General features: G+C 41.5%; 1 protein-coding gene across 1 annotated transcript; it reads right to left on the bottom strand.

The window, feature by feature from the left end:
* Window positions 1-288: 288 nt before the first annotated feature.
* Window positions 289-22,492, bottom strand: PGK1 (phosphoglycerate kinase 1). Its single transcript, XM_043570586.1, has 11 exons — window positions 21,952-22,492; window positions 16,324-16,374; window positions 12,800-12,955; window positions 12,546-12,690; window positions 8,599-8,702; window positions 7,411-7,530; window positions 3,580-3,694; window positions 3,151-3,330; window positions 1,529-1,706; window positions 1,153-1,251; window positions 289-771 (listed from the first exon to the last, which is right to left on the bottom strand). Exons 1-11 carry the CDS (start codon window positions 22,014-22,016, stop codon window positions 731-733), a joined length of 1,254 nt encoding a protein of 417 aa, XP_043426521.1. The 5' UTR covers window positions 22,017-22,492; the 3' UTR covers window positions 289-730.
* Window positions 22,493-23,141: the final 649 nt, after the last annotated feature.

Genomic DNA, 23,141 nt, shown 5'->3' with positions numbered 1-23,141 from the left:
AGCATCCAACTTTGGCTCAGGTCATGATCTCACGGTTCATGAGTTTGAGACCCGCATCAGGCTCTCTGCTGTCAGCTCAGAGCCTGCTTCAGATCCTCTTTCCCCCTTTCACTCTTCCCTTCCCCGAGTCTCCCAAAAATAAACATTTTTTAAAAGTACACATTTATCTAATCTCCCCTACCCCCCCACCACTGCTGCCCCGTCTCTTGCATTCACAATGTAGCTGATTTGATCTCTTCCCTCAAGATTCTGTTCTCAACCTAACAAAGTATGACAGGAAAAAAGTAATCCCATTTCAATGGATACTTTTATTATTTATTGAATAGATCACCAACTTTGTCTCCCTACCTACCATTAGAATATCATCTTATTTCCGTTCTGAGCAGTGAAACAATGACAAAGCTAATCAGAATAAGCTACTTCAAAAAGAGAAGCTAACACAGCTCATTTTCTTTTAACAGGCAAAATATAAATATATGCAATCTAGAATGCACAATGGTTTAGTCACTAAGAAATTCAAATGGTATCTTGAAGAATGTAGGCAAATCCAGGGTGCAGTAAAGAAGAGCTGAGATGCCGTGCAACTGTTTTAAGGGTTCCTGGCGTTACATCTCTTAGCCACTAGCTGAATCTTGACATGGGGGAAGATTTTAGCTAATGCCAAGTAGAGATGCAACAAGTGCTAAGTTGACTTAGGGGCTGTGCACAGGAACCAAAAGGCAGGAAAGTACTAAACACTGCTGAGAGCATCCACCCCAGGAAGGATTTTACCTGTTTTTGAGAAAGCACACACACACAGACAGCATTACTATAGGACCATGAAGCCAGATATGCCTCCTATCTTCCCAACATGTCCCAATAACATGTCTGCTCTTCCTTAGGATAGATCTATGACCAAGAGTTGGTTAACTTTTACATTTTGGATCCCAGGTCTACTAGAGTGTAACCTCTCTGGAATAAGTCTTCCTCTCTGCCCCTCCCAACCCAAAATGGATGCTAGGAGCCTTATTTCAAGTTCCTCCATTTGTACTGTCCAGCTAATAATGAACAGTAATGACAACACTACCTACTAGCTCCACTCCATTTTACCCACTTCTCACCACATAACCCCCCACCTTCCCCCAAACAAGCCTAGGAACAGAAGAATCTCACCTTCCAGGAGCTCTAAACTGGCACCACCCCCAGTGCTCACATGGCTGACTTTATCCTCTGTGTTCCATTTGGCACAGCAAGTGGCAGTGTCTCCACCACCTGTTGAATGAAAGCCAAGTTAAAAGAAAAGAAAAAAAAATAAAAAGTATTGGCACCAAACTATAAGGTAGTATGCTCGTAAGCCCAAAAGGTAGCTGACGAACCCCCAACTCCATCTCATTAAGATGTTCTTCCATGGATTATACACACCCAGTCAGCTCTCAAGATTCAACTGGCAGCAAGAAGCTCACTAAAATTTAATCATTTCCCTTCTACTTCCTGCTGATCAGAATTCAGTCAGATCACACTGGCATTAACTTTGTAGAGGATCCTGTACCTATGATGGTGATGCAGCCCCTGGAAGTGGCTTTCACCACCTCATCCATGAGGGCTTTGGTTCCTTGGGCAAAAGCTTCCCATTCAAATACGCCCACAGGGCCATTCCACACAATCTGCTTAGCCCGAGCGACTGCCTCAGCATACTTCTTGCTGCTCTCAGGACCACAATCCAAGCCCTAGGAGGCAGAATTAAAGATGAGTTACCAAGAAAAGCTACTTACAGAAGTAAATACCACCTCCAACAAGACCTGAACTCAAGGCAGAACACTAGAGTTTCTTGTAGAACCAAAAGATACCCTTCAGTCTTTAAAATGATAAACCTGCTCGTGCCCTTTATGGAAGATCAAATGGAAGGGAAAACCTCAGGTTATTTGATTAAAAAAAAAAAACATTCTTAACCACACTATTTATGACTATGAAGAACTAAATCAGTAGTTTTCAACCAGGGTCAATTCTGCCCACCCCCAGGGGCCATGTAGCAATGTATGAAGACATTTGGTTGTCACAACTTGGGAAGAAGGGGGAGATTCTACTGACATCTAGCGAGCAAAAGTCAGGGATGCTGCTCAACATCCTGCAATGTGCAGGACAGCTCCCACAACGAAAACTACCTGAGATGTCAATAGTGCCAAGGTTGAGAAATACTGATCTAGATTCAATGGTTCTCAAACTTTGGCATGCATTGGAATCACAAGGAGGGCTTGTTCCAGCAAAAATTGCTGGTCCCAACTCCCAGAATTTCTGATTCAGTAAATCGGGCGTAGGGCTCTGAAACTTGCATTTTTTTTTAACAAGTTCCAAAATGTTGCTGATGCTGCCATTCTTGGAACCACACTTTGAGAAACAATGAAATAAATAATATCCACATGCTTAACAAAAGGAAAATGAGTAAGCAAACTAGTTTGTCAACATATGATTTTATACAGCTATTAAAATGATAATATGTGGAGGAGTGCCTGGGTGGCTCAGTTGGTTGAGCATCCAACTCTTGATTTTGGCTCAGCAGTTACAATCCCCGGGTTATGGGATCAAGCCCCAAGTCCAGCCATGGGCTAAGTGTGGATGGAGCCTGCTTAAGATTCTCTTTTTCTCTCCCTCTGCCCCTCTCCCCTGTTCACACTCTCTCTAAAAAATGATATGTACAGAACACTACAATCAACTATTTAGTCTTTAATGTACACATACCTTTTTTCCTCTTTATAATCAGTATAATTCTATCTTAATGTTTTCATATAAGATTTTTATATAGGTTTCTAGGTAACAACATAATCCAGAACAGTCCAAATCATGATAGTACATAGCACCATCCCCAGCACATAGTCAAGTACTTAATAAACCTTAAATAAACGAGGAAACAAAACATGGTTTTGCCCCCACATTACTGATGAAGACAGCAGCAATCATACCATTGCTTTTTCCCCCATGGATTCTCTCTTGAGGAGGGGCTCACTGCTACACTTGGAGCCCTCTCTGACAGAGATTTCCTGTAGAGCTTCTTTTAAAATGTTTGCTAGTCGGTTGAATGAATGAGTGAAGAAGTGAGTGATTGTATGAATGAACGAATGAATGAAATCAAAATGTTTTTGTTCACTCATATTACCGACCACCCAAGTGACTCACCATCCAGCCAGCAGGTATGCCAGAGGCCACAGTGGCTTGCCCAGTCTTGGCATTCTCATCAAACTTTTCAGCAGTGACAAAGTCAACAGGCAAAGTAATTTTCACACCATTCTTCTCAGCTTTGGACATCAGATCTTTGACGATCTTGGCTCCCTCTTCATCAAACAGAGAAGTGCCAATCTATACACAGGAGCCAAGATGAAGATCAGCCTCTACACTAAGAACATGATTACCTCACAAAGCATAGGAATAAGATACAATACAATATAAAGAAACAATTCCAGGACAAAAGAAAAACAACTTTCAAAATAAATAAAAATGGAAGTTTTGTTAGGGCTCATGTCAGAAGCTGGTTTGCTTTTTAAATTTATATAACCTGCTATTTCTCACGGAGAGCGATTTCACATCCATTTAGCATTGGTTTCCTACCTCCATGTTGTTGAGCACCTTAAGGAAGGTAAAAGCCATTCCACCACCAATAATCATCTCATTGACTTTGTCCAGCATATTATTGATCAGCTGGATCTTGTCTGCAACTTTAGCTCTAGAAGGGAAAGCAAGAACATCACCAAAAGAACAGATGGACTAAGGAAGTGATATTAAATAGTGCCTGAGTTTTTATACCAAGGCATAGGAACAAGGAAATGTCCTCCAAGTGACAAAATTATTGGCTAACTACTCTGGAAAATAGTATGGAGGTTCCTCAAAAATTTAAAAATAGAACTACCCTACAACCCAGCAGCAATTGCACTACTAGGTATTTACCCAAAGAATACAAAAGTACTAATTTGAAGGGATCCATTCACCCCGATGTTTATAGCAGCATTATCAACAATAGCCAAATTAAGGAAAGAGCCCAACGTCCATGGACTGATGAATGGATAAAGATGTGGTATATACATACAATGGAATATTACTCAGCCATAAAAAAATGAAATCTTGCCATTTGTAATGATGTGGATGGAACTAGAAAGTATCATGCTAAGCAAAATAAGTAAGTCAGAGAAAGACAAATACCATACGGTTTCACTCGTGTGGAATTTAAGAAACAAAACAGATGAATATGGGGGAAGAAAAAAGAGAGGCAAACCAAAAAACAGACTCTTAACTACAGAGAAGAAACTGAGGGTTGCTGGAGGCGGGAGGTATGTGGGGAGAATGGGTTATATGGGTGATGGGTATTAAGGAGGGCACTTGTGATGAGCTCTAGGTGTTCTATATAAGTGATGAATCACTAAATTCTACACTTGAAACTAATATTACAGTGTATGTTAACTAACTGGAATTTAAATAAAAACTTGGAAGAAGAAAAAGTATTGGCTAACTTTGCCCTATGTTTCTTCAACCCAAAAGGCCAATCTATTTCTAAGAAAACTTCTACAACATAAAGGACTTAGAATACCTACTATTGGGGCACCTGGGTAGCTCAGTCGGTTGAGCATCTGACAGTTGAGTTTGGCTCAGTTCATGATCTCAGTCTTGGGATCGAGCCCCACATCAGGCTTTATGCTGGGCCTGGGTATGAACCCTGCTTAAGCTTCTCTATCCCTCTGCCCCTCCCCCATTCACACTCTGGCAGAACGAAAAAAGAAAAGAAAAGAAAAGAAAAGAAAAGAAAAGAAAAGAAAAGAAAAGAAAAGAAAAGAAAAGAAAACAAAACAAAACAAAAGAAAACAAAAGAAAACAAAAGACGAAAGAAAAAAGAAAAAGACCTACTGTCTAAAGAAACCATGAGACCCAAACAGGTCTAGTTTGCCTTCTCTCCACAAAAACCAGAAATCAAGACAGCTAATTATACTTCAGCAAGACTGCTAACTGTGGGATCCCTGAGCCCACTCAAAACTGTCCCAACCCTACAGAAGGGATCAGATCATATCCCAAACAACTATATACCAAGCAAAAACAGGTATCCACACTCTTAGATCTATGTTCAGTTGCTGGGACATGTGGTTTATGGCATTTATGATTCCACTGGACCACTTAACTCAACACATCTATCAAGCACCTTCTCTGTGCCAAACAGTGTTCTAGGTCTTTGAGAAATATCAGTGGGCAAAAACCAAAGACCTCTACACCTTCAGAGCTTCTAGTATAAGTAAATAAGACAATAAATACAGACATACCTTTCAGCTCCCTGAGAGAGAAAAAAAACCTAAACATAAACACTCCTATATATGTAAATTCCATTGAAACAAACAAGAGATCCCCTTGGGCCTGTTTCCCTCTTCATTCAATAAACAAGATGATGTCTACCCTGTGAAAGGCCCTATGCTACGATTTGTGAGAGGGAGGTTCAAAACAATAGTGACATGGGGTACTGAATGGCAAGAAACTGTTTATCTCCCTTGTAAAGATTGGTCACCACCAAGGGTTAAACATGGATTAACTACTATCCCCACACACAGAGCAAGAGCACAAGAGAGAGAACATAAAAAAGAGGGAGAAAAGGAAAGAGACTCAATCTCTTCTGAAGAATGTGGGATGGATAATGCTACAGCTCAAGTGCCCAGCTTCTTCAACAAATCAATGGAATGAAAACAATAAGGAAAAGGATACTACTACAGAATAAAATATGCCTAACAACCAAACTCAAGGCATGGACTTCATCTGGATCCTTATTCAACCAAACCAACTGTAAAAAGATAATTTTTGAGATGACAAAGAACTTCTGAATACAAACTTGATATTAGATGACAGTAAGAAAACTGTTAAATTGTATTAAGTATAACATGGTGGTTACTGAAAAAGAAATCTCCTGATCAGTTATGAGATACATACTGAGCTATTAAGTGAAATTATATGTCTAAGATTTGCTTGAAAATGCTGTACTCCTGACAAAAATGTCAGTAATTGTTGAAGCAAGGTATTAGGTACCTGGGGGCTGATTATACTGTTCTCTCAACTTCTGTACATGTTTGGTGCTTCCACAATGTTTTTTAAATAAAATGTAAAATTTCCCCCAAACTGCGAATGGTCTAAGACTACACTGGAAGAAAGGTGGCAAAAAAAGACCCTCCACATCAACTTTCCCCAAAACAGCGATTTCAGGGTCAGCCTAAAACCTAATCATAACAACTAGGTGGCACTCACTCCCATATTACAGGACTACAGTAGGATGAAGAAAAGCAGCTCAAATCCTAATCTCTAGAGCAGCAAAGATAAGAGTGTGACCTTTATAACTCAGTGCACAAGAGGGGCAATACTTCTAGGACACAGATGACAACCTGTACCCACCTGAATTATTTTTAGGACCCTGAAACTGGGCTCATGAAGCCTGAAGAGCAACTATGCTACCTGAAATTGACACCGAACTCCAGAGTCAGCTTTCATAGGAAAATGCTGAGTGTGTTCAATCCCATGGAAAAAAGAAAACATGCTCACAGAAGGGTCAGTGGCATCCAGCCATAACAAGGGTGCTACCTAGATAGCCATGCCAAGTGACAGGAAGTTATCTTATCCAAGCAGTACACTAGGTCCCTGTGCCCACTCTATCACCTAAAATCTATCTTCCTAGCTTCTTAACCCTTGCAATTCTGAAATTTCTACTTCTAACTAAGCCATTAGAATATCATTATCTATGTGGTACCTTTCCCCATAGGGGAAAATATGAAAAGGTATATAATTAGGGGAAATGAGTTCCAAAGGATAAATTAAATACATATGAGGAGATTTTCATGGTTATTCTTGCCATACTATATGTATGTGAAAGGCTCAAAGGCTTCAAAAATAGTAAGATGAGCAACTATGGTAAATTTTTCCCATTCTTCCCTCCAAAACCACTTGCTCTCCTTCTGCGCCCTGTTTTGTCCCAGGAGGCTGACCTGCATGGACTGCATCAAGGGGCTCTCTGGCTTCCAGTTGGATTGCAGCCAACTGGAAGTGGGAGAGGAAACATCAGAAGACTGAAGGGAGATGAGAGTATTTATTTCCCTGGCTATCCCAATGTCCCCTGACCAAGGCTACAGTTTCCATCAGAGGGCCCTCTCTACACAACTACCCTCTCTGGATTCTGATAACCACTTCTCTTTGTCCCTTCAGGCCTAGGGACTGTGATGGCTGTTTCTAGCCCCAGATTACTATACTGTCCTTTTGGGGTTTCCCTGAACCCTACCTATACTGTGGTAGATAGATAGTCCCTTTATTAAATTCTCCTCAGTTACCCACTTTGATTGTGCTTTCTGACCAAAAACCACCCAAGTCATGGCCTACTATCAGGCAAATATACTATTTAAAACATGATCTCAGAAAGGTTCTTGATACCCGCCCAGAATGGCCAGGAAGGGTCGCTCTGGGCTCTCCAAGGCCTTGGCAAAGTAGTTCAGCTCCTTCTTCATCAAGAAACCTCCAGCCTTCTGTGGCAGATTGACTCCCACCATGGAGCTAGAAAAGAACAGAGATATTTAAATTTTGGTCAATCCCTTACCAATTCTCCCAATTCTAGAGGCCATCTCCTTATCGTTGAAATACATTCACAGTTTTCAACCTTAAACTGCAATAAAAACACATAAGGTTTTTGATTAATAGAGCAGTGCCAAAGGGAGCAAGTAAAAAGCAATGACCTTAAGTAGAATTTAAGATACCCAATTAATAGTCTTCAAGTCAAGGGTTTAACCATAATAAGCAAATCAGCCAATTGGTGACAACAGGAGAAAATTCTTCAATTGCTTCCTAATAACAGCATAAGACCCTGATCTTATAGGGGCACTTGGGTGGCTCAGTCGGTTAAGCGTTCAACTTCGGCTCAGCTCATGATCTCATAGTTCATGGGTTCAAGCCAAGCTCTGCGTTGACAGCTCAGAGCCTGGAGCCTGCTTCGGATTCTGTATCTCCCTCTCTCTCTCTCTGCCCCTCCCCCACTTGTGCTCACCCTCTCAAAAATAAATAAATAAACAACTTTAAAAGACTGTGATCTTACAATTTTAACACAGGGAGGACTCTACCTGAAATATCCTAAGAGCAACCTCTTCCTAAAACTTGACAAAAAGCTCCATAATTCTCAACATGTTTCACTTTTATTTCCACAAAAAATAAGAACCAAGGATATTCAACAAGGACCACAGTCTAGGGGCACCTGTGTAGCTCAGTCAGTTGGGTATCTGAATTCGGCTCAGGTCATGATCTCACAGTTTGTGAGTTCAAGCCCAGCTTCGGGCTCTGTGCTGCTAGTTCAGAGCCCAGAGCCTGTTTCAGATTCTGTGTCTCTGTCTCTCTCTGCCCGTCCCCTACTTGTGCTGTCTCTCTTTCTCTCTCTCTCAAAATTAAATAAACATTTAAGAATTTTTAAAAAAAGAACCACACTCTAATTGGAAGCTCCAATTAGAGGCTGAAAGGATCATGTTCTATACAATACATCACTCACAGAAATCTCCAAAAACAACCCAGAACTTGGGCTATTCCAGTAAAGAGAAGATTACTGTTGCCAGTTCAACATCAAACAAGACTTAGTACCTGTGGGCTCGGTGAGCAGTGCCAAAAGCATCATTGACATAGACATCTCCTAGCTTGGAAAGTGAAGCTCGGAAGGCTTCTATTTTGGCTGGCTCAGCTTTAACCTGCAACAACAAAAATACAAAAACAAACAGAAAATGTTGATTGCTCCTAAGACAACTATAAAAGCATTTCATACCAAGAGTCCTTTTGAACATCTCTAAAGACCCAGAGTTGGTGGGACAGCAATTTTCACAACAAGCAATAGGATATATTTCTTTTTCCAAATACTCCAGGTCTTTTGGTCACTTCTACATTCTGCTCTCCATCATCTTGCCTCAAATTGAAAACTTAAGATTCCTGAACCATGGCTTAACTTCTAGTCACACAAAGCTAATCACATCCCACTGACCTCTCCCCAACTCCTAGGACAAAATTCTGATTATCTTTCCCTTTCCTTAGCTTGACTCATATCCTCATTTTAACATATCCTTGTAAAAGTCAGGATTATACTTGACTCAGGCTTCTAGATACCACGGCCTTTTTGCAAAGGGAGAGGCCCTCACACATATTCTTCATGAGCCTGGGACAGAGAAGGCAGGTGGACACATGGCAACAGAAAAGGACCTCAGAAATATTTTATATATATTAAAAGGCTGTCTTTTATAGAATCTTCCCTAGAAGTTAGGCATCTAAGAAAACAAGAAATACACTTCTACCAAAAAGAGAAGCAAAATTAGAAGTAAAACATGGCTTTGAAATGTCACCTCGGCACCATGGGTGGCTCAGTCGTTAAGCATCTGACTTCAGCTCAGGTCACGATCTCATGATTTGTGAGTTCGAGCCCTGTATCAGGTGAGCCCTGCTTCTCTCTCTTTCTCTCTCTCTCTCCCTTCCTCCCTTCCTCTCCCTCTCTGCCCATCGCTCACTTACACCCTCTCTCTCTCTCAAAAAAAAGTCTCACTTTTGAGAGAGACATTTTTAAGAGAAAGGGGAATCCAGGGATCCCACCACCCAAAAAAAAGGGACATAAAGCAGGATGGAAGGATGGACAAAGATCTCCAGAAAGAGACCAAGAAAAATGCACGGGGGGACATGGCACTGAAGAATATACAGCACAGATGTTTATTTTAGTCACTGCCAATCCCACTCCCCTGTGTTTCAAAGTGAAGGAGGCTACACAAAGAACAGGGGCTTTCCTCTAATGACCCAAAGAATGCAGAGGCCCTAAATGCTAAAATTAAAGACTGCAGAACCCACATAATCTTTCTAGAATGGAATATCACCTGCCCTTGGTGACTGGAAGATTATTCGTGTAGTAATGAAAACACTGCCCAAATGGCAGGACACCTGGGTTCTAGGCCCAACTCTAACACTAATTCACTGTGAAAACCTTTGGCAAGTTGATCTCTGACCCCGACATCTTCTCATCTATTAAAGACATGATAACCCCTTTAAGAACTGTTTAAGGAAAAGGGGGGCAAATTGAAGCTCTTCATGAAAAAAGGCACTATAGAAATTAACAATATTCAGAACCCATTTCTCATTTTTGATCTGCCAATAAATAAAATGTTCCTAAAAGACCAATGTGGGTACACTGGAAGAAGGAAAACTCTTATGTCCCTGCTTTGTTGTTGTTTTTATCTATTTTCAACTTACTACTGGGTCTTGAAATTTCGAGCATCAAAGCCACTGGACACTTGACACTAATGTGTGTTCAAATGCAAAGTTAATTAACTAAAAATGTTATAGGCTAGCACAGTTAGTTCATCACTCCCTGAATAACAGGTTTTCGGGGCGCCTGGGTGGCGCAGTCGGTTAAGCGTCCGACTTCAGCCAGGTCACGATCTCGCGGTCCGGGAGTTCGAGCCCCGCGTCAGGCTCTGGGCTGATGGCTCAGAGCCTGGAGCCTGTTTCCGATTCTGTGTCTCCCTCTCTCTCTGCCCCTCCCCCGTTCATGCTCTGTCTCTCTCTGTCCCAAAAATAAATAAACGTTAAAAAAAAAATTAAAAAAAAAAAAATAACAGGTTTTCCCTCTATTTGCTACCACCTCTAAGTCCCAGAGTCTGTGCAAGTGATTCTCACTCTAAAAGGGCACCAAATTTGAGGTCAGCATTTGACTCCTACTACTGTACCAAGACCATGCCCAAGGCAGGATAAGGCCTGAGTTGCTAAGAAAAGAAACTGCTTGAAAGCTGGTACTCCAATAACCTTAAGAAACACCAGAGGGGTGTCTGGGTGGCTCAGTCAGTTGAGCGTCCAACTTTGGCTCAGGTCATGATCTCACATTCATGGGTTCCAGCCCTGCATCAGATTCTGTGCAAACAGCTCAAAGCCTGGAGCCTGCTTTGGATTCTGTGTCTCCCTCTCTGTCCCTCCCCTGCTTGCACTCTGTCTCTCTCAAAAAATAAAAATAAATAAAATGTTAAAAAAATTTTAAAAAGAAACACCAGAAGTACAACAGGAGACTGAGATACTAGCCTCAAAGAATCTTGTTCCCCAAGACACTAAACACCTTAAGAGTGGAAAGTTCTAAAGGATGACTTCAGCTTCTCTTCTACCAATAGGCAAATTCTAAATCATCTTCAAAGAGCCAGCTTATCATTTAATATTTGAATTATGGTTGTCAGGTCATAGTAATCTATCTTGTGGATTATCTACAGTTGCTCTTTTTTTGTTTGTTTTGGGTGGTTTTTAACTATAGTCGTTTTTGCACAACACCAGAGTTGAGTAGCTCCAACAGGATCATATACAGTCATGACTGTACAGCTTACAAAGCCTTATCGTCTGGCCCTTTATAGAAAAAGTTTGCTGATCTAAAGGACTACGCTAGATATAAAGCCCAGCAACAGCACCACTGCCTCTAACTTTAGTAAAATGAGTGCCTTTCTGAGACTTAAATTTCTTTATGAAATGATGATAATACCTGTACTTACTTATCTTTTTTTTTTTTTAATTTTTTTTTCAACGTTTATTTATTTTTGGGACAGAGAGAGACAGAGCATGAACGGGGGAGGGGCAGAGAGAGAGGGAGACACAGAATCGGAAACAGGCTCCAGGCTCTGAGCCATCAGCCCAGAGCCTGACGCGGGGCTCGAACTCACGGACCACGAGATCGTGACCTGGCTGAAGTCGGACGCTTAACCGACTGCGCCACCCAGGCGCCCCTGTACTTACTTATCTTAAAGAGAATTTAAAAAAATGGTTTACACTGCATAAAAAAAAATGCCTTAAATCCAAGGCACTGTCATCATGAACATCATTTACCTAATTTACAACAAATTTTCCCAAATAGTCCCTTTCCACTTGACTTAGGAAAGTACTTTTTCTGCTCACATAATTTTTTTATAAGAAAATCCCAATTATATCACATTTAATTTATGGTTTTAAGAGTATCAACCTCAACCATTAAGTTAATTCCCCTTCTAAAGAAGAATATTCATTGTCCTTCCATAACACATTAGGGCCTATTGCTTAAAAAAAACTGTCCCAGTCTTAAAAGAATCTAATACTGGCTCTGTTGGAGGAACACCTGGTAGAGCATGGACACCCACCCCCTCAACTGCCTGTGAATGTCTGCTCTCAGCACTTGGGAATCATAGCCCAAGTAGGATTATCACATAATGTCAGATTTCTCATGTCATCATAGGCCAAGTGGGTACCAAAGGAACAATTGCAAAAGCATGTCCACTGAATACTCATACCCAAGTACAGCCGATATTCTATTCCTTGACGTAGGTGGTGGTTACACAGGCGTGTGTACTCTGTGGTAATTCATCAAGCTATGCATTTATGTGTGTGTATATATGTATATATATACATACATATACATATACATATATAGGTGTGTGTTAAACTTCAATAAAAAGGTGTGTAAGGAAAAAATAAACATGAACTACCTCTATTCTTCAGTCTTCTACAGACTCAGCCCTCCTCACCCCCAGTAATGTCAAAGTCCCAGGTCCTACCTTATTCCCAGAAGCATCTTTTCCCTTCCCTTCTTCTTCCACATGAAAGCGAAGGTTCTCCAACAGGATGACAGACCCAGCAGCTGGGTCAGCACAAGCTTTCTCCACTTCTGGGCCCACACAGTCCTTTAAGAATAAAACATCCCTGGGGAGAGCACAAGATGGAGACACTTGAGCAGTCTGAAAGAAAGAGTAACAACATGCTTCACAACATCTCCTGTCAGAGTCCACCAGCTCCAGACCCTGGCACTTACTTGCCAAGCAGAGATTTGAGTTCTACCGCAACTGGCTCCAAAGAGTACTTGTCAGGCATGGGGACACCATCAGGCCGGCCCAGATGGCTCATAAGAACAACGGACTTGGCTCCATTGTCCAAGCAGAATTTGATGCTTGGGATGGCAGCCTTGATTCTGTAACCAAAAAGAGACAGGCAGTAGAGCAAGGTTTCTCCTATGAATTAGTGGGAACTATTTTATTTATGGTCTCATAAAATATAAAGCCCTTTTTCTTCTCTTAAATTCCTTCAAATCTGTTGGCAACTCAGTGATGGTCCTCATGTTCATGTTCAGGGAAAGAAATCAATTATGATGCTAACCTTCCACCTAGGATTGTTCCATCTGATCCTGTTTTGCCCCTTAGGCAGAAAAGATTTAATATAGCAGGCCTGAGGCTGCTATCTTTAGAAAGACTTGCTTGCAAAGTTGGCCCCTGGCCAGTGTCTGAGAACCTGGCTTTCAAAGTGGTCCCTTGGTTCTCTGACATGGGCTGTTCACTGCTCCTAGAGTGTACAAACTAGGTGATTTATGCTGAACACCTGCTTTCCTCTAAGAGTCTGGAAAATTGTTGGTTGTTAGGCAGTGGGCACTCATATGACCAGCTCCCAATAAAAATCTTGGGGGCTGAGTCTCTAATGGGCTTTTCTGGGCAGAAACAACACATACAACTACTGCATTTTCCACTGCTGGAGGGAAAGAGCACCGGAAGCCCCTGCATGGATTTCTCCAGATTTTATCTGTCTTTTCCCCTTGCTGATCTTGTCATGCATCCTTTCACTATAATAATAAACCTTAGCAGTGAGAACTATATGCTAAGCTTGTGAGTCCTTTTAGTGAATCACCAAATATGTGGGTGGTCTTAGGGACCCCTGAAACATCCCTCTTATGTGACTGAGAAGAAATCTAAAATTCCCAAATCTTGGGGCACCTGGGTGGCTCAGTCAGTTAAGTGTCTGACTTTGGCTCAGGTCATGATCTTGCAGTTCGGGAGTTCAAGCTTCGCATCAGACTCTGTGATGACAGCTGGGAGCCTGGAGCCTGCTTTGGATTCTGTGCTGTGTCTCCCTCTCTCTCTGCCCCTCCCCTGCTCACGCTCTCTCTCTCTCTTTCAAAAATAAATAAACATTTTTTTTAATTAAAAAAAATAAATAAATAAAATTCTCAAATCTTAGCACCATTAAAAGAAATTTGAGGAAAATTTAAAAATATGTAGTAACTTCTTGAGGGCACCTGTTGGGATGAGCACTGGGTGTTGTACAGAAACCAATTTGACAATAAATTTCATATTAAAAAATAAATAAATAAATAAATAACAATAAAAATAAAAATACGTAGTAACTTCTTTGCACTCATTACAGATCCTAAGGCACTTTTTTTTGTAGGAAAAAATACATTACATAGAACATAGTTTAAATAATGTATCACATTATCTATAGTTTAACCAAAAAGTTTAAACATGTCAAATTTTTTTAAAGATTTAATACAAGCTTTACATTTTTGCCAGTCTTTCAGAAATTAAAATTGATAATGAATAAAATCATTCATTTATTCAACAAATATTTATTGAATTCTTCTTATACCAGTTACCTTTCCAGATTCTGAGAATACAACAGTGAATAAAAACAGTCTCTGCTCTCACTGAAGTGAAATTCTAATGGAGAGACAATAAATATATGTATATATATAAAGTATATATGTATATACATGTATATACATAATATATATGTATATACATGTATATACATAATATATATATGTATATATTATATATATATATGTGTGTGTATATATATATAAATACGTGTATGTGTGTGCATCAGGTGGTAATAAGAGCTGCGTAAAAAATAAAGGTAGGGAGACAATGATTGGGGAATAGTGGTGGAGGGGATTTTAGATAGGGTGCCCAGGGAAAGTCTCTGATAAGGTGACATTGCAGCAGAGAATGGAATAAAAAGCCAAGTTATGCTTCTAAAATAGATTATGCTATTTGACATATGTAAAAACTCACTAATACCAAATAAAGAAGAAACCTTCATTAGGCACAAAGTTTGCCCAAAAAAACAAATTAATCTTCAAGGGTATCCCTTATTGGCAAGTTCTATTATTTCTAATGCTTCAGTTTGTGAACTCAACGCATTTTCTGAAAATGAAAAAATGTACTCAGACATGTTTATCTGCCTTTTATTCATAAAATACCTTGATAAGCTTGTTTCCTATCTTTTCTGTGTGCTGCAGAAAATGAAAATCAAGAAAGGTCAGAGCTGCCTTGTATAAAACAAAGACCTTCCACTATGGCGCAGCAGGGATGTACTTGGTAGAACGCCAGACTCTACTCTGGGGCCAATATCTGAAAATGTTTTGGGTCTAGACCTGTACTGTCTAATAGGTAGCCATTAGCCTCATGTGCCTCTTAAATACTAGAGATGCAACTAGTCCAGATTGAGATAGTGCTATTAAAATACATGTTGCATCTTGGAGACTTACTACCAAAAATGTTCACTGTCCCTTTAATTTTTTATTGATTACATATTGAGATCATTATTTTGGACTTACTGGATTAAATAAAATATGTTATTTAAAATTAAGTTCACCTGTTTCTTTTTACATTTTTAATGGGGCAATTGGAAAACTTTATATCTGGCTCAGATTTCTATTAGACAACACTGCTCTAGATCATTGGAAAACACCTTTCCAGCTCAAACCCTTCATTTAAAATTAAAAATTACTTTAAAAAAAGGGGGGGATGCCTGGGTGGCTCAGTTGGTCAAACATCCAACTCTTGATTTCTGCTCAGGTCATGATCTCACAGTTCGCGGGATGAAGCCCAGTGTTGGGCTCTGTGCTGTCAGCATGGAGTCTGCTTAGGATTCTCTCTCTCTCCCTCCCTCCCTCCCTCCCTCCCTCCCTCCCTCCCTCTCCCTCTCTCTCCCTCTCTCTCTCTCTCTGCCTCTCCTACATTCACAAGGTCTCACTCTCCCTCAAAATAAATAAAAACATTTAGAGCAATACTATCATATAAAATTTCTGCTCCTGATTTTGGAGCCAGGATATTTAGAACAGCCTAAACTAACTGAAAATATTACTTCGGAAGTCTTTTCCTTTACATCAAAATTCTCAAAAACTGATTGTATCTGGGCCATGTGGAAAAATACACGTAAGCTTAAATGTTACTAGTATTAAAAAATCATCTTGCACTGTTCTTTATTTTCCAAGGGAAGCCAAGTAACCTTCGACTTTTGTGATTTTTTAAAAATGCATAACCCCAAATCCTTCAAATTTTCAAAACATGGGGAGATTAAAAAAGTCACTTTCTTAAGATGACTTATCCCAATTTTTACATTTTTATAATAAAACAGACCAGAGAGTGGGTTTGTGGAAAGCCAAGAATATATGGCTTAAGTTACCATAGTTCTACAATAAGAAAAGAAAACCATTTCATCTTATTTAGCCATGGACACACACACACATCTTAAACCAAGCTCAAGGTTTAGCAGAGACCTTACCTCTGGTTGTTTGTTATCTGGTTGTTCTTCATTGGAACATTGAAGTCCACTCTAAAAAAGAAACAAAATTTCAGGTTTAGAGCCATGATCCATTCGATTTGTTGTTCCCTCAAAGATTAGGAGAGGCACTTTTAGTGAACCAGTTAAATAAGGTGGGAGTTCAAAATCCACCTTCAAAATAATGTGCCATTAGAAGTCAAGACAGTGGTTAGCCATGGAGAGGAAGATGGGAGTAGGGCCTGTGATAAGACACCAGAGGGTGCTTCTGGGGTTACAGTGTATTTCTTGACCAGGGTGATTAAACAAATGTGTTCGTTTTGTGATAAGCCTTTGAGCTTATGATTTGTGTCCTTTTAGGTATATATCTCATACTCTAAAAAAGGAATTTTTAAAAATAAAAATCAAACCTAAGTGAAATCACAGAAACTAGCCCTGAAGTCCTGGGAAGCTAAAACCAGTTCCATCTAAAAAGATTTTTATGTGGACCTAGCATGATAGTAGCTAATAATAAATGGCAGCTGGATAGGTAAGGGGTAATTAAGGAATACATCTTGATTCCGATTCCTTTGGTATTATTTCTGGGTCCTAGTGAAGGTAACTAACATCACTAAAAAGAAAAAAGTAACTGGAAAAATAAAACACATCAATTGAGTATCATTCTTTTTGGAGAAAGCCTGGGGCCTTGTGACCAGAAAAAACTCAGTGTTGAAGACCGAGTTCACAGGATTCTTCAAGCAAAACACACAATAAAAATAAGGTACCTTCTTTCAAAAAACCTGATAGGAGAGGGTGGAACATGTGACCCTGCCTACCTGACAAATAGGCAATTGGAAGAGAAGTGATCAAGATGGCACAAGCAAATAATTTCTCTCCTTTGTCACCCAACAGATTACTGCTTTACCATTCATTTTTTAAGAACCAATAATTCCTCCCCTCTTCTTCTGAACTCCTTGGAACGTCAGCCTAATTCAATCTGACTGAAAACAACTACATGGGATAGCTGATTGTAGGGTCTAAGTGTTGCCTGCAAAATCTTCCTTAAATTTCTTTCTCACCTACAGAAGAAGAATGATAGTATCTACCTCTTGGTTATTGTGAGAATTACATGAGTTAGTGATCTGTAAAGGGCTTAGAAGAGTACCTGGTACATGGTAAGTGGCATACAAATGACAGCTATTATTATGTATGTTAATGTTTCTCCAACCATTACAAAAACAGCTAGCCGGTCACACACTGCAGGGAAGGTATGACCTAGTGGAGAAGACCGCTGCCAGGCTTGAGGCCTGGCAGACAATGACAAAATCCTAGACCTATTAAGAAGACCACCAATTTCCTATATCCCCTAGGACAGTACTCTGATCTACATCATTGAAGAGCAGCCTTTCCAAAGGTGGGTTGAAGGAATAATTCTATGTTCAAACATTTTAATTAAAAGTCTTCAAAAATAAAAGCAGTATGCCTCTGCTCAGAAATACACTCTACTCAGTTTCGGGCTACTTGATTATGATTCCAAGCATCTTCTCTAAATATCCTGAACAAGGCCCCTGCCAGCCTTAAAGTACATTCCAAAGAAGACAGAGTATCCCATTGCCTGTGTCATTTTCCTTCTTACAGGCTCCCAGAAAGGCCTGTGGTCAAAAGCACTAATGGCAACAGGCTGAGCCCTAAGCCAACCTTTGCTGTGCTCCCTATTCCCTCCCTTACAGGGAGGAAATTCTTTGGGCAGAAAAACTCAAGAATCTGTGTCATCTATCCAAGCTGCCATGGCATACCTTACTGATGAGAACTGGACTTCTCCCTTCTCATTGCCTGTGGATTACCTCCTTTCATCATCTCCTAGAATCTCAACAACAGCTCTGCTTTTAGCTTCTTTCTGAGGACTCCACCACAGAAATTACTCTTGCCTACACATTCCACTTCTTCTATGTAAAATCGGCAGCCCTTCCATTTCCACTTCCCTGAAACACTCCTGAACTTAGCCTCAGGCGTGAACTCAGATATCACTACGCAGCTATCAGAATGGCTGAAATAAAAAACAGTAACACCAAATGCTGGTGAGGATGCAGAAAAACTTATCACTCATACACTGCTGATGGGAATGCACAATAGTGTGCTTGCTTTGGAAACCTTCCTGGGAACTCCTCAAAAGGTTAGGCATATGACCCAGTGATTCCACTCCTAGGTGTTTACCCAAGAGAAATGACAGCCTATGTCCACACCAAGCAAGACTTGTGCATGAATATTCAATGTTCACAGCAGCTTTATTTGTAATAGGCCCAAACTGAAAAAAAGCCAGATGTCCTTCAAGGGGTGAATGGCTAAACACACTGTGCAACATCCATACCATAAAATACTACTCAGCAATATAAAGAATGAACTACTGATACATGCAACAACTTGGATAAATAGAGGGTATTAAGCTGAGTGAAAAAAAAAAAAGCCAATACCAAAAGGTTATATACTGTGTGATTCCACTTATGTAACATTTTTGAAATGATAAAATTTTAGGGACAGGGAACAGATCAGTAGTTACCAGGTGTTGGAATGGAGGGAGTGGGGGGAAGGTGCACGACTCTGAAGGGGTAGAATGAGGGAGGGCTTGGTGGTGATCAAACAAAACAGTTTTGTAATTTGACTGTGGTAGGAGTTACACACAACCTTTGTGTGATAACACAGCAAAGAACTATACACTTTATTCCAATGTCAACCTCCTACTTTTGATATTGTACCAGAATTTTGTAAGATGTATCCACTGGGGGAAATTGGGTGAACAAAGACTTCTCTGTACTATTTTTGCAACCTTCTGTGAATCTGTAAGTATTTAAAAATAAAATGTCAAAAATACTGATTTAGAGTAAGATATCAAGTCTCTAACACCTGCAATTTCAGGGCTCCAGGCCCATTAAAAGCTCTCAAGAGTACCATGCCCACTCTTGCTTCACTGGAAATACCCTCTGACTGGAAAATTGGAGTATTATGAGCATCTTAAAGACTTTTTCTCTGCTCAGTTTTTCCTCTCCATTTCTTTTTCCACTACATCAAAGCTGTTGCTTAACAAGTTATAACAGGTTCAAGAAACACAGGTTTAAAACAAAACAGGGGTGGAGGGAGCAGGTAAAAGGGAAGTGCTTCACAAGTCAGCAAAGGAGTAAGACTGGCAATCTTTGATAGGAAGAAAGGAAGTGACATTGCAAAAATAAGCAGGAAGTTTACTCAAAAGGCTATCGAGTCAACTGGAGACCAAAAAAATGGAGGTGGAACCTGATAATTACCCAGTCAGGTTTCTGGCTATTCCCCAACAAATCAGTCAGTTTCCCTGGGCAATTCAAAGCAGGAGCCAGAAGACTCAGCAAACATCAGAGTTTTCTTTTGCAGGACAAAGAGAGGAGGCAAGGGAAGCCACACTCAGGAGGCCCCATTTCTGAATCACTGCCAGCAACCACCACATAAACGCACTGAAACAAGAAGAAATTTGAGCTGACAAGGCATAGCTGGCCTAGGCTCTTCCAAAAAGTAGTCCTACAAAATGTGACTCCATTCAAAAGAGATACATTAATAGGGAACAAAGTAACTTCTTGTCCTCAGGCCAAATAATTAGAATTTATCCAGAGTACAGGGGGAAGAATATGGATTGCAACCTTCACAGACAGTCTTTAACCTGTCCTTGTTTACAATGGTGAGTATTCAGAGGATGTGGCTGACAGCCAAAGAGACCCAAATTCTAGTCCTAGCTCTGCCACCAATTTGCTAGTTCAGTGACCTTGGACAGGTAATTTTCCATCAGCAAAACAGGACTAGCCAATCATTTCAAGGCTCAGGGTTAATCTGTGTTAAGTGAAACTTTGAGTCCTTGAACAGCAAGTTATTTCATGTTGGGTCTGGAGGGAGAAAAGATAAGCACCTCCTAAAGTCTCACTCTCCAACAGCCCAGTTAATTCCTCAAACCAGTTTCCCTGAGGAGAGAAAATAAAGCCTAAGACTGCAATTGCAGGAAGGTGACCAGCAAGCATGACGCCCCACCCCTTGTCTTCCAGCTGGTGTATGTTATCTCGAAAGGTCAGCCTTGAGCCCAGTGAAGATGAGAGGCAATAATTAAAACCTAAGATCCGGTTGCATGCCAACATCCACTTGGCCAATTTTTATAGAATCTATCCCCTTTCCTTAAGATCATCAGAAGGGTAGAAAGGGCCCATTTTTAATACCAGGATGGCTTTGATTCCTACTTTGTCCAGAGTGCTAATGCCTAGATCATTTGGGAAAATGTGGATGCCAGGTGTTTTTCGTGGCCCTAAGATATTGAGTTTTTCTATTTCCACAACAAGACAGAGAAGGCCACTTGCAAACTAATAGTGGCCACAATGAAATTAGAGAAAAAGGGAGAGCTGCATCAACTTTTACGGTGCCCAGAGTTCTGAAATTCATAGTGCCCTCCTATATTTAAGCCTAGGGTAAAGGGAGATTCCCTACTGCCTAATGTGTCTGTTAATATCCAAAAGATGCCCTCACTTGAACCAGCCCAAATTGGGAAAGGGGCTGGATCACACCATTCACATGCCTGTCCATCAATCAACCACTTCCCAAAAAGGACAAGACTGCACAACGCTATCAATGCAAGCCCTGTGACTCCCAAAATGCACCATCCTTGGATCCTATCAAGGTATATCAACAGTCAAGTCCAGCAGTTACATTCCTAACTGTCCTCCTGCACTTTGCTCCTGGCATGCAAATATACCGTAGGTTACAAAAAGGATAAACGCAAAAGTTCCATGCACCATACAATTTGGGCATACAAGGGAGAAGCCATGTTGGTTAAGTGACCAGGGTTCCACATGTGCAGAGTAAAAGACCCCTAAGTGCCTGGGTAGCCATCATCACTTCTAATATCCTGTTTCTCTAGCCACCTGTGAGGTGAGGTTGGAAAAAAAGAATGAGCAACCACACCCTGCTCTACCATCACCCAGCATGTGTCACAATTCTGATGTAAACCCCATGCATGGCCTGTAGTCCAACGGTGGCATGTAGAGACGCCTGTTACATAAGCTCTGTAGGGCCTCCTTCTGTGCACCCCACCCCACTCCACCCTCCCATCCCCAATGCTTTAGGGGGTGCTACTCCTGAACATCTAAATAACCTCTTCAGGGAAATTTTTCCTTTTGTGCAGTGACCTTTGGATTGTGGGCCTTTTCTTATTTATCTGGGATGGTCTAGGGCGGTGGGGGAAGGGAAACTAACCAAATGACCTTTCAAGGTCCCCTTCTTGGGGCCTAGGGATTTGCAGGCTAAGCATTACGTCTCACCTCGCCGGCTGGGGGCTGGAGGCGATGGAACCTCATCTCAGGAATAGGAAGGAGGGCAAAATGGGTCCCGGAATTGAGCTCTTCCTCGGCGGAGCCACCTCCAAAGGGCAAAAAACGGCTCCCTTTCTCGGGTGGGGCAAGAGATTAGAAATCGTAAAAGTGGAGCAAAGCCTCAGCCACAATGGTGGGCAGCCTCACTCTGCAGGGCTAGAACCCACGGGGCCGAGCCAAGGACTAAAGCAACTTTGGGCAGCCAAGGAAGCAAGTTGGCTGTGGCCAGAGACGCGGCAGCAGAGCCCTTGAGGGAGCATGAGCAGATGTGCAGAATTACCTCATGATGACCCGCTTCGCCTTCACGTTCAGCTTGTCCAGAGTCAGCTTATTAGAAAGCGACATCTTGGCAATTCAACGGCAGCAAGGCTGAAGGCTTAAACAGCGGAGAAGAAAGCGGCCGACGTACGTTCTAGTAGCGTGCGGAATGCAGAGAGCGGCTCAGGCCACACCGCCCCGCCTACCAGCCCTCCCTTTCCCCTCCCGCGCGCTGCGCATAGCAGCCACTATTGGCCGAGGCTAGAAGGCGCCGACGCCCTGCCATTGCTCTGAGGCGCTGTCCGTCTGCGAGGACACTGGTGGGACGTGCGGTTTTAATTTGTCACGTCCAGCACGCAGCAGGCCGCTGGAGACCTTTGTGATTTGAGGGCGGGAGCAGGAGAGGGCGCCGCGCGGTCGGCAGCGGGAGGAAAAAGTAGTGTGTGGTGCTCCAGGCGGACGTGGCGAAAGTAACAGGCTCAAGGCCTCCGCCCGGGCCCTGCAGCTGGTCCACCCGGAGCAACTGCAGCGCCTAGCAAACCCCAGACATCCCGGGGAAAAGCACCGCCCCCCACCCCACGGAATTCTTGGCAGCCCTACCAGGATAGATGCAAAGGGCACTTCCTTTTGGAAAACTAATCTGGTTTCCTGGCTGCCTAAAACGGAATTCTAAGTAAGGCTGCTGATTGACCTTAATAATTGAGACCTCTCAGAATTCGGGAATGGCCTAGGTCCCCCGAGCTTCCCCTTTTTTATAATTAAAAATGCAATGTCTTTGTTCCGGTTTTGACACAATTAATGCTAATGGCAAATAGATAGCATTTTTCATATATTAACGAATAATGGTCACAAAACTCGGAAGTAGGTATTGCCTTCCTCATTTTACAGATGAAGTAAATGATGCAGAAGGAGGTTTAGTAACTTTCCTAGGGTTTCAGATCTTGCAAGTAGTGGATTCAAACCTAGGCAGTCCAGACGTAGAGTCCATATCTCTGAATAGGGAGAGGGTTAACATTAGGCAGGGAGAGATGAAGGACCTTCAGGGAGGTAGGAAGCAGCACAAGTGGGAGGCTGAAGAAGCAGCAGCAGAGAATGGTTTAAAAAAAAAAAAATAAGGGTAAGATGAATGTATTCGGGACCTGCCTGGGCTAAGTGCTATGCGTGGAGTCTGACAAACTTCATGATAAGGTCCCGATTAAAAAGGCAGGGGCA

The sequence above is a fragment of the Prionailurus bengalensis genome, chromosome X (assembly GCF_016509475.1).
Source record: "Prionailurus bengalensis isolate Pbe53 chromosome X, Fcat_Pben_1.1_paternal_pri, whole genome shotgun sequence".
Lineage (NCBI taxonomy): Eukaryota > Metazoa > Chordata > Mammalia > Carnivora > Felidae > Prionailurus > Prionailurus bengalensis.
The sequence above is the reverse complement of the archived record's forward strand: the minus strand, read 5'-3'. Positions and strand labels throughout refer to the sequence as shown.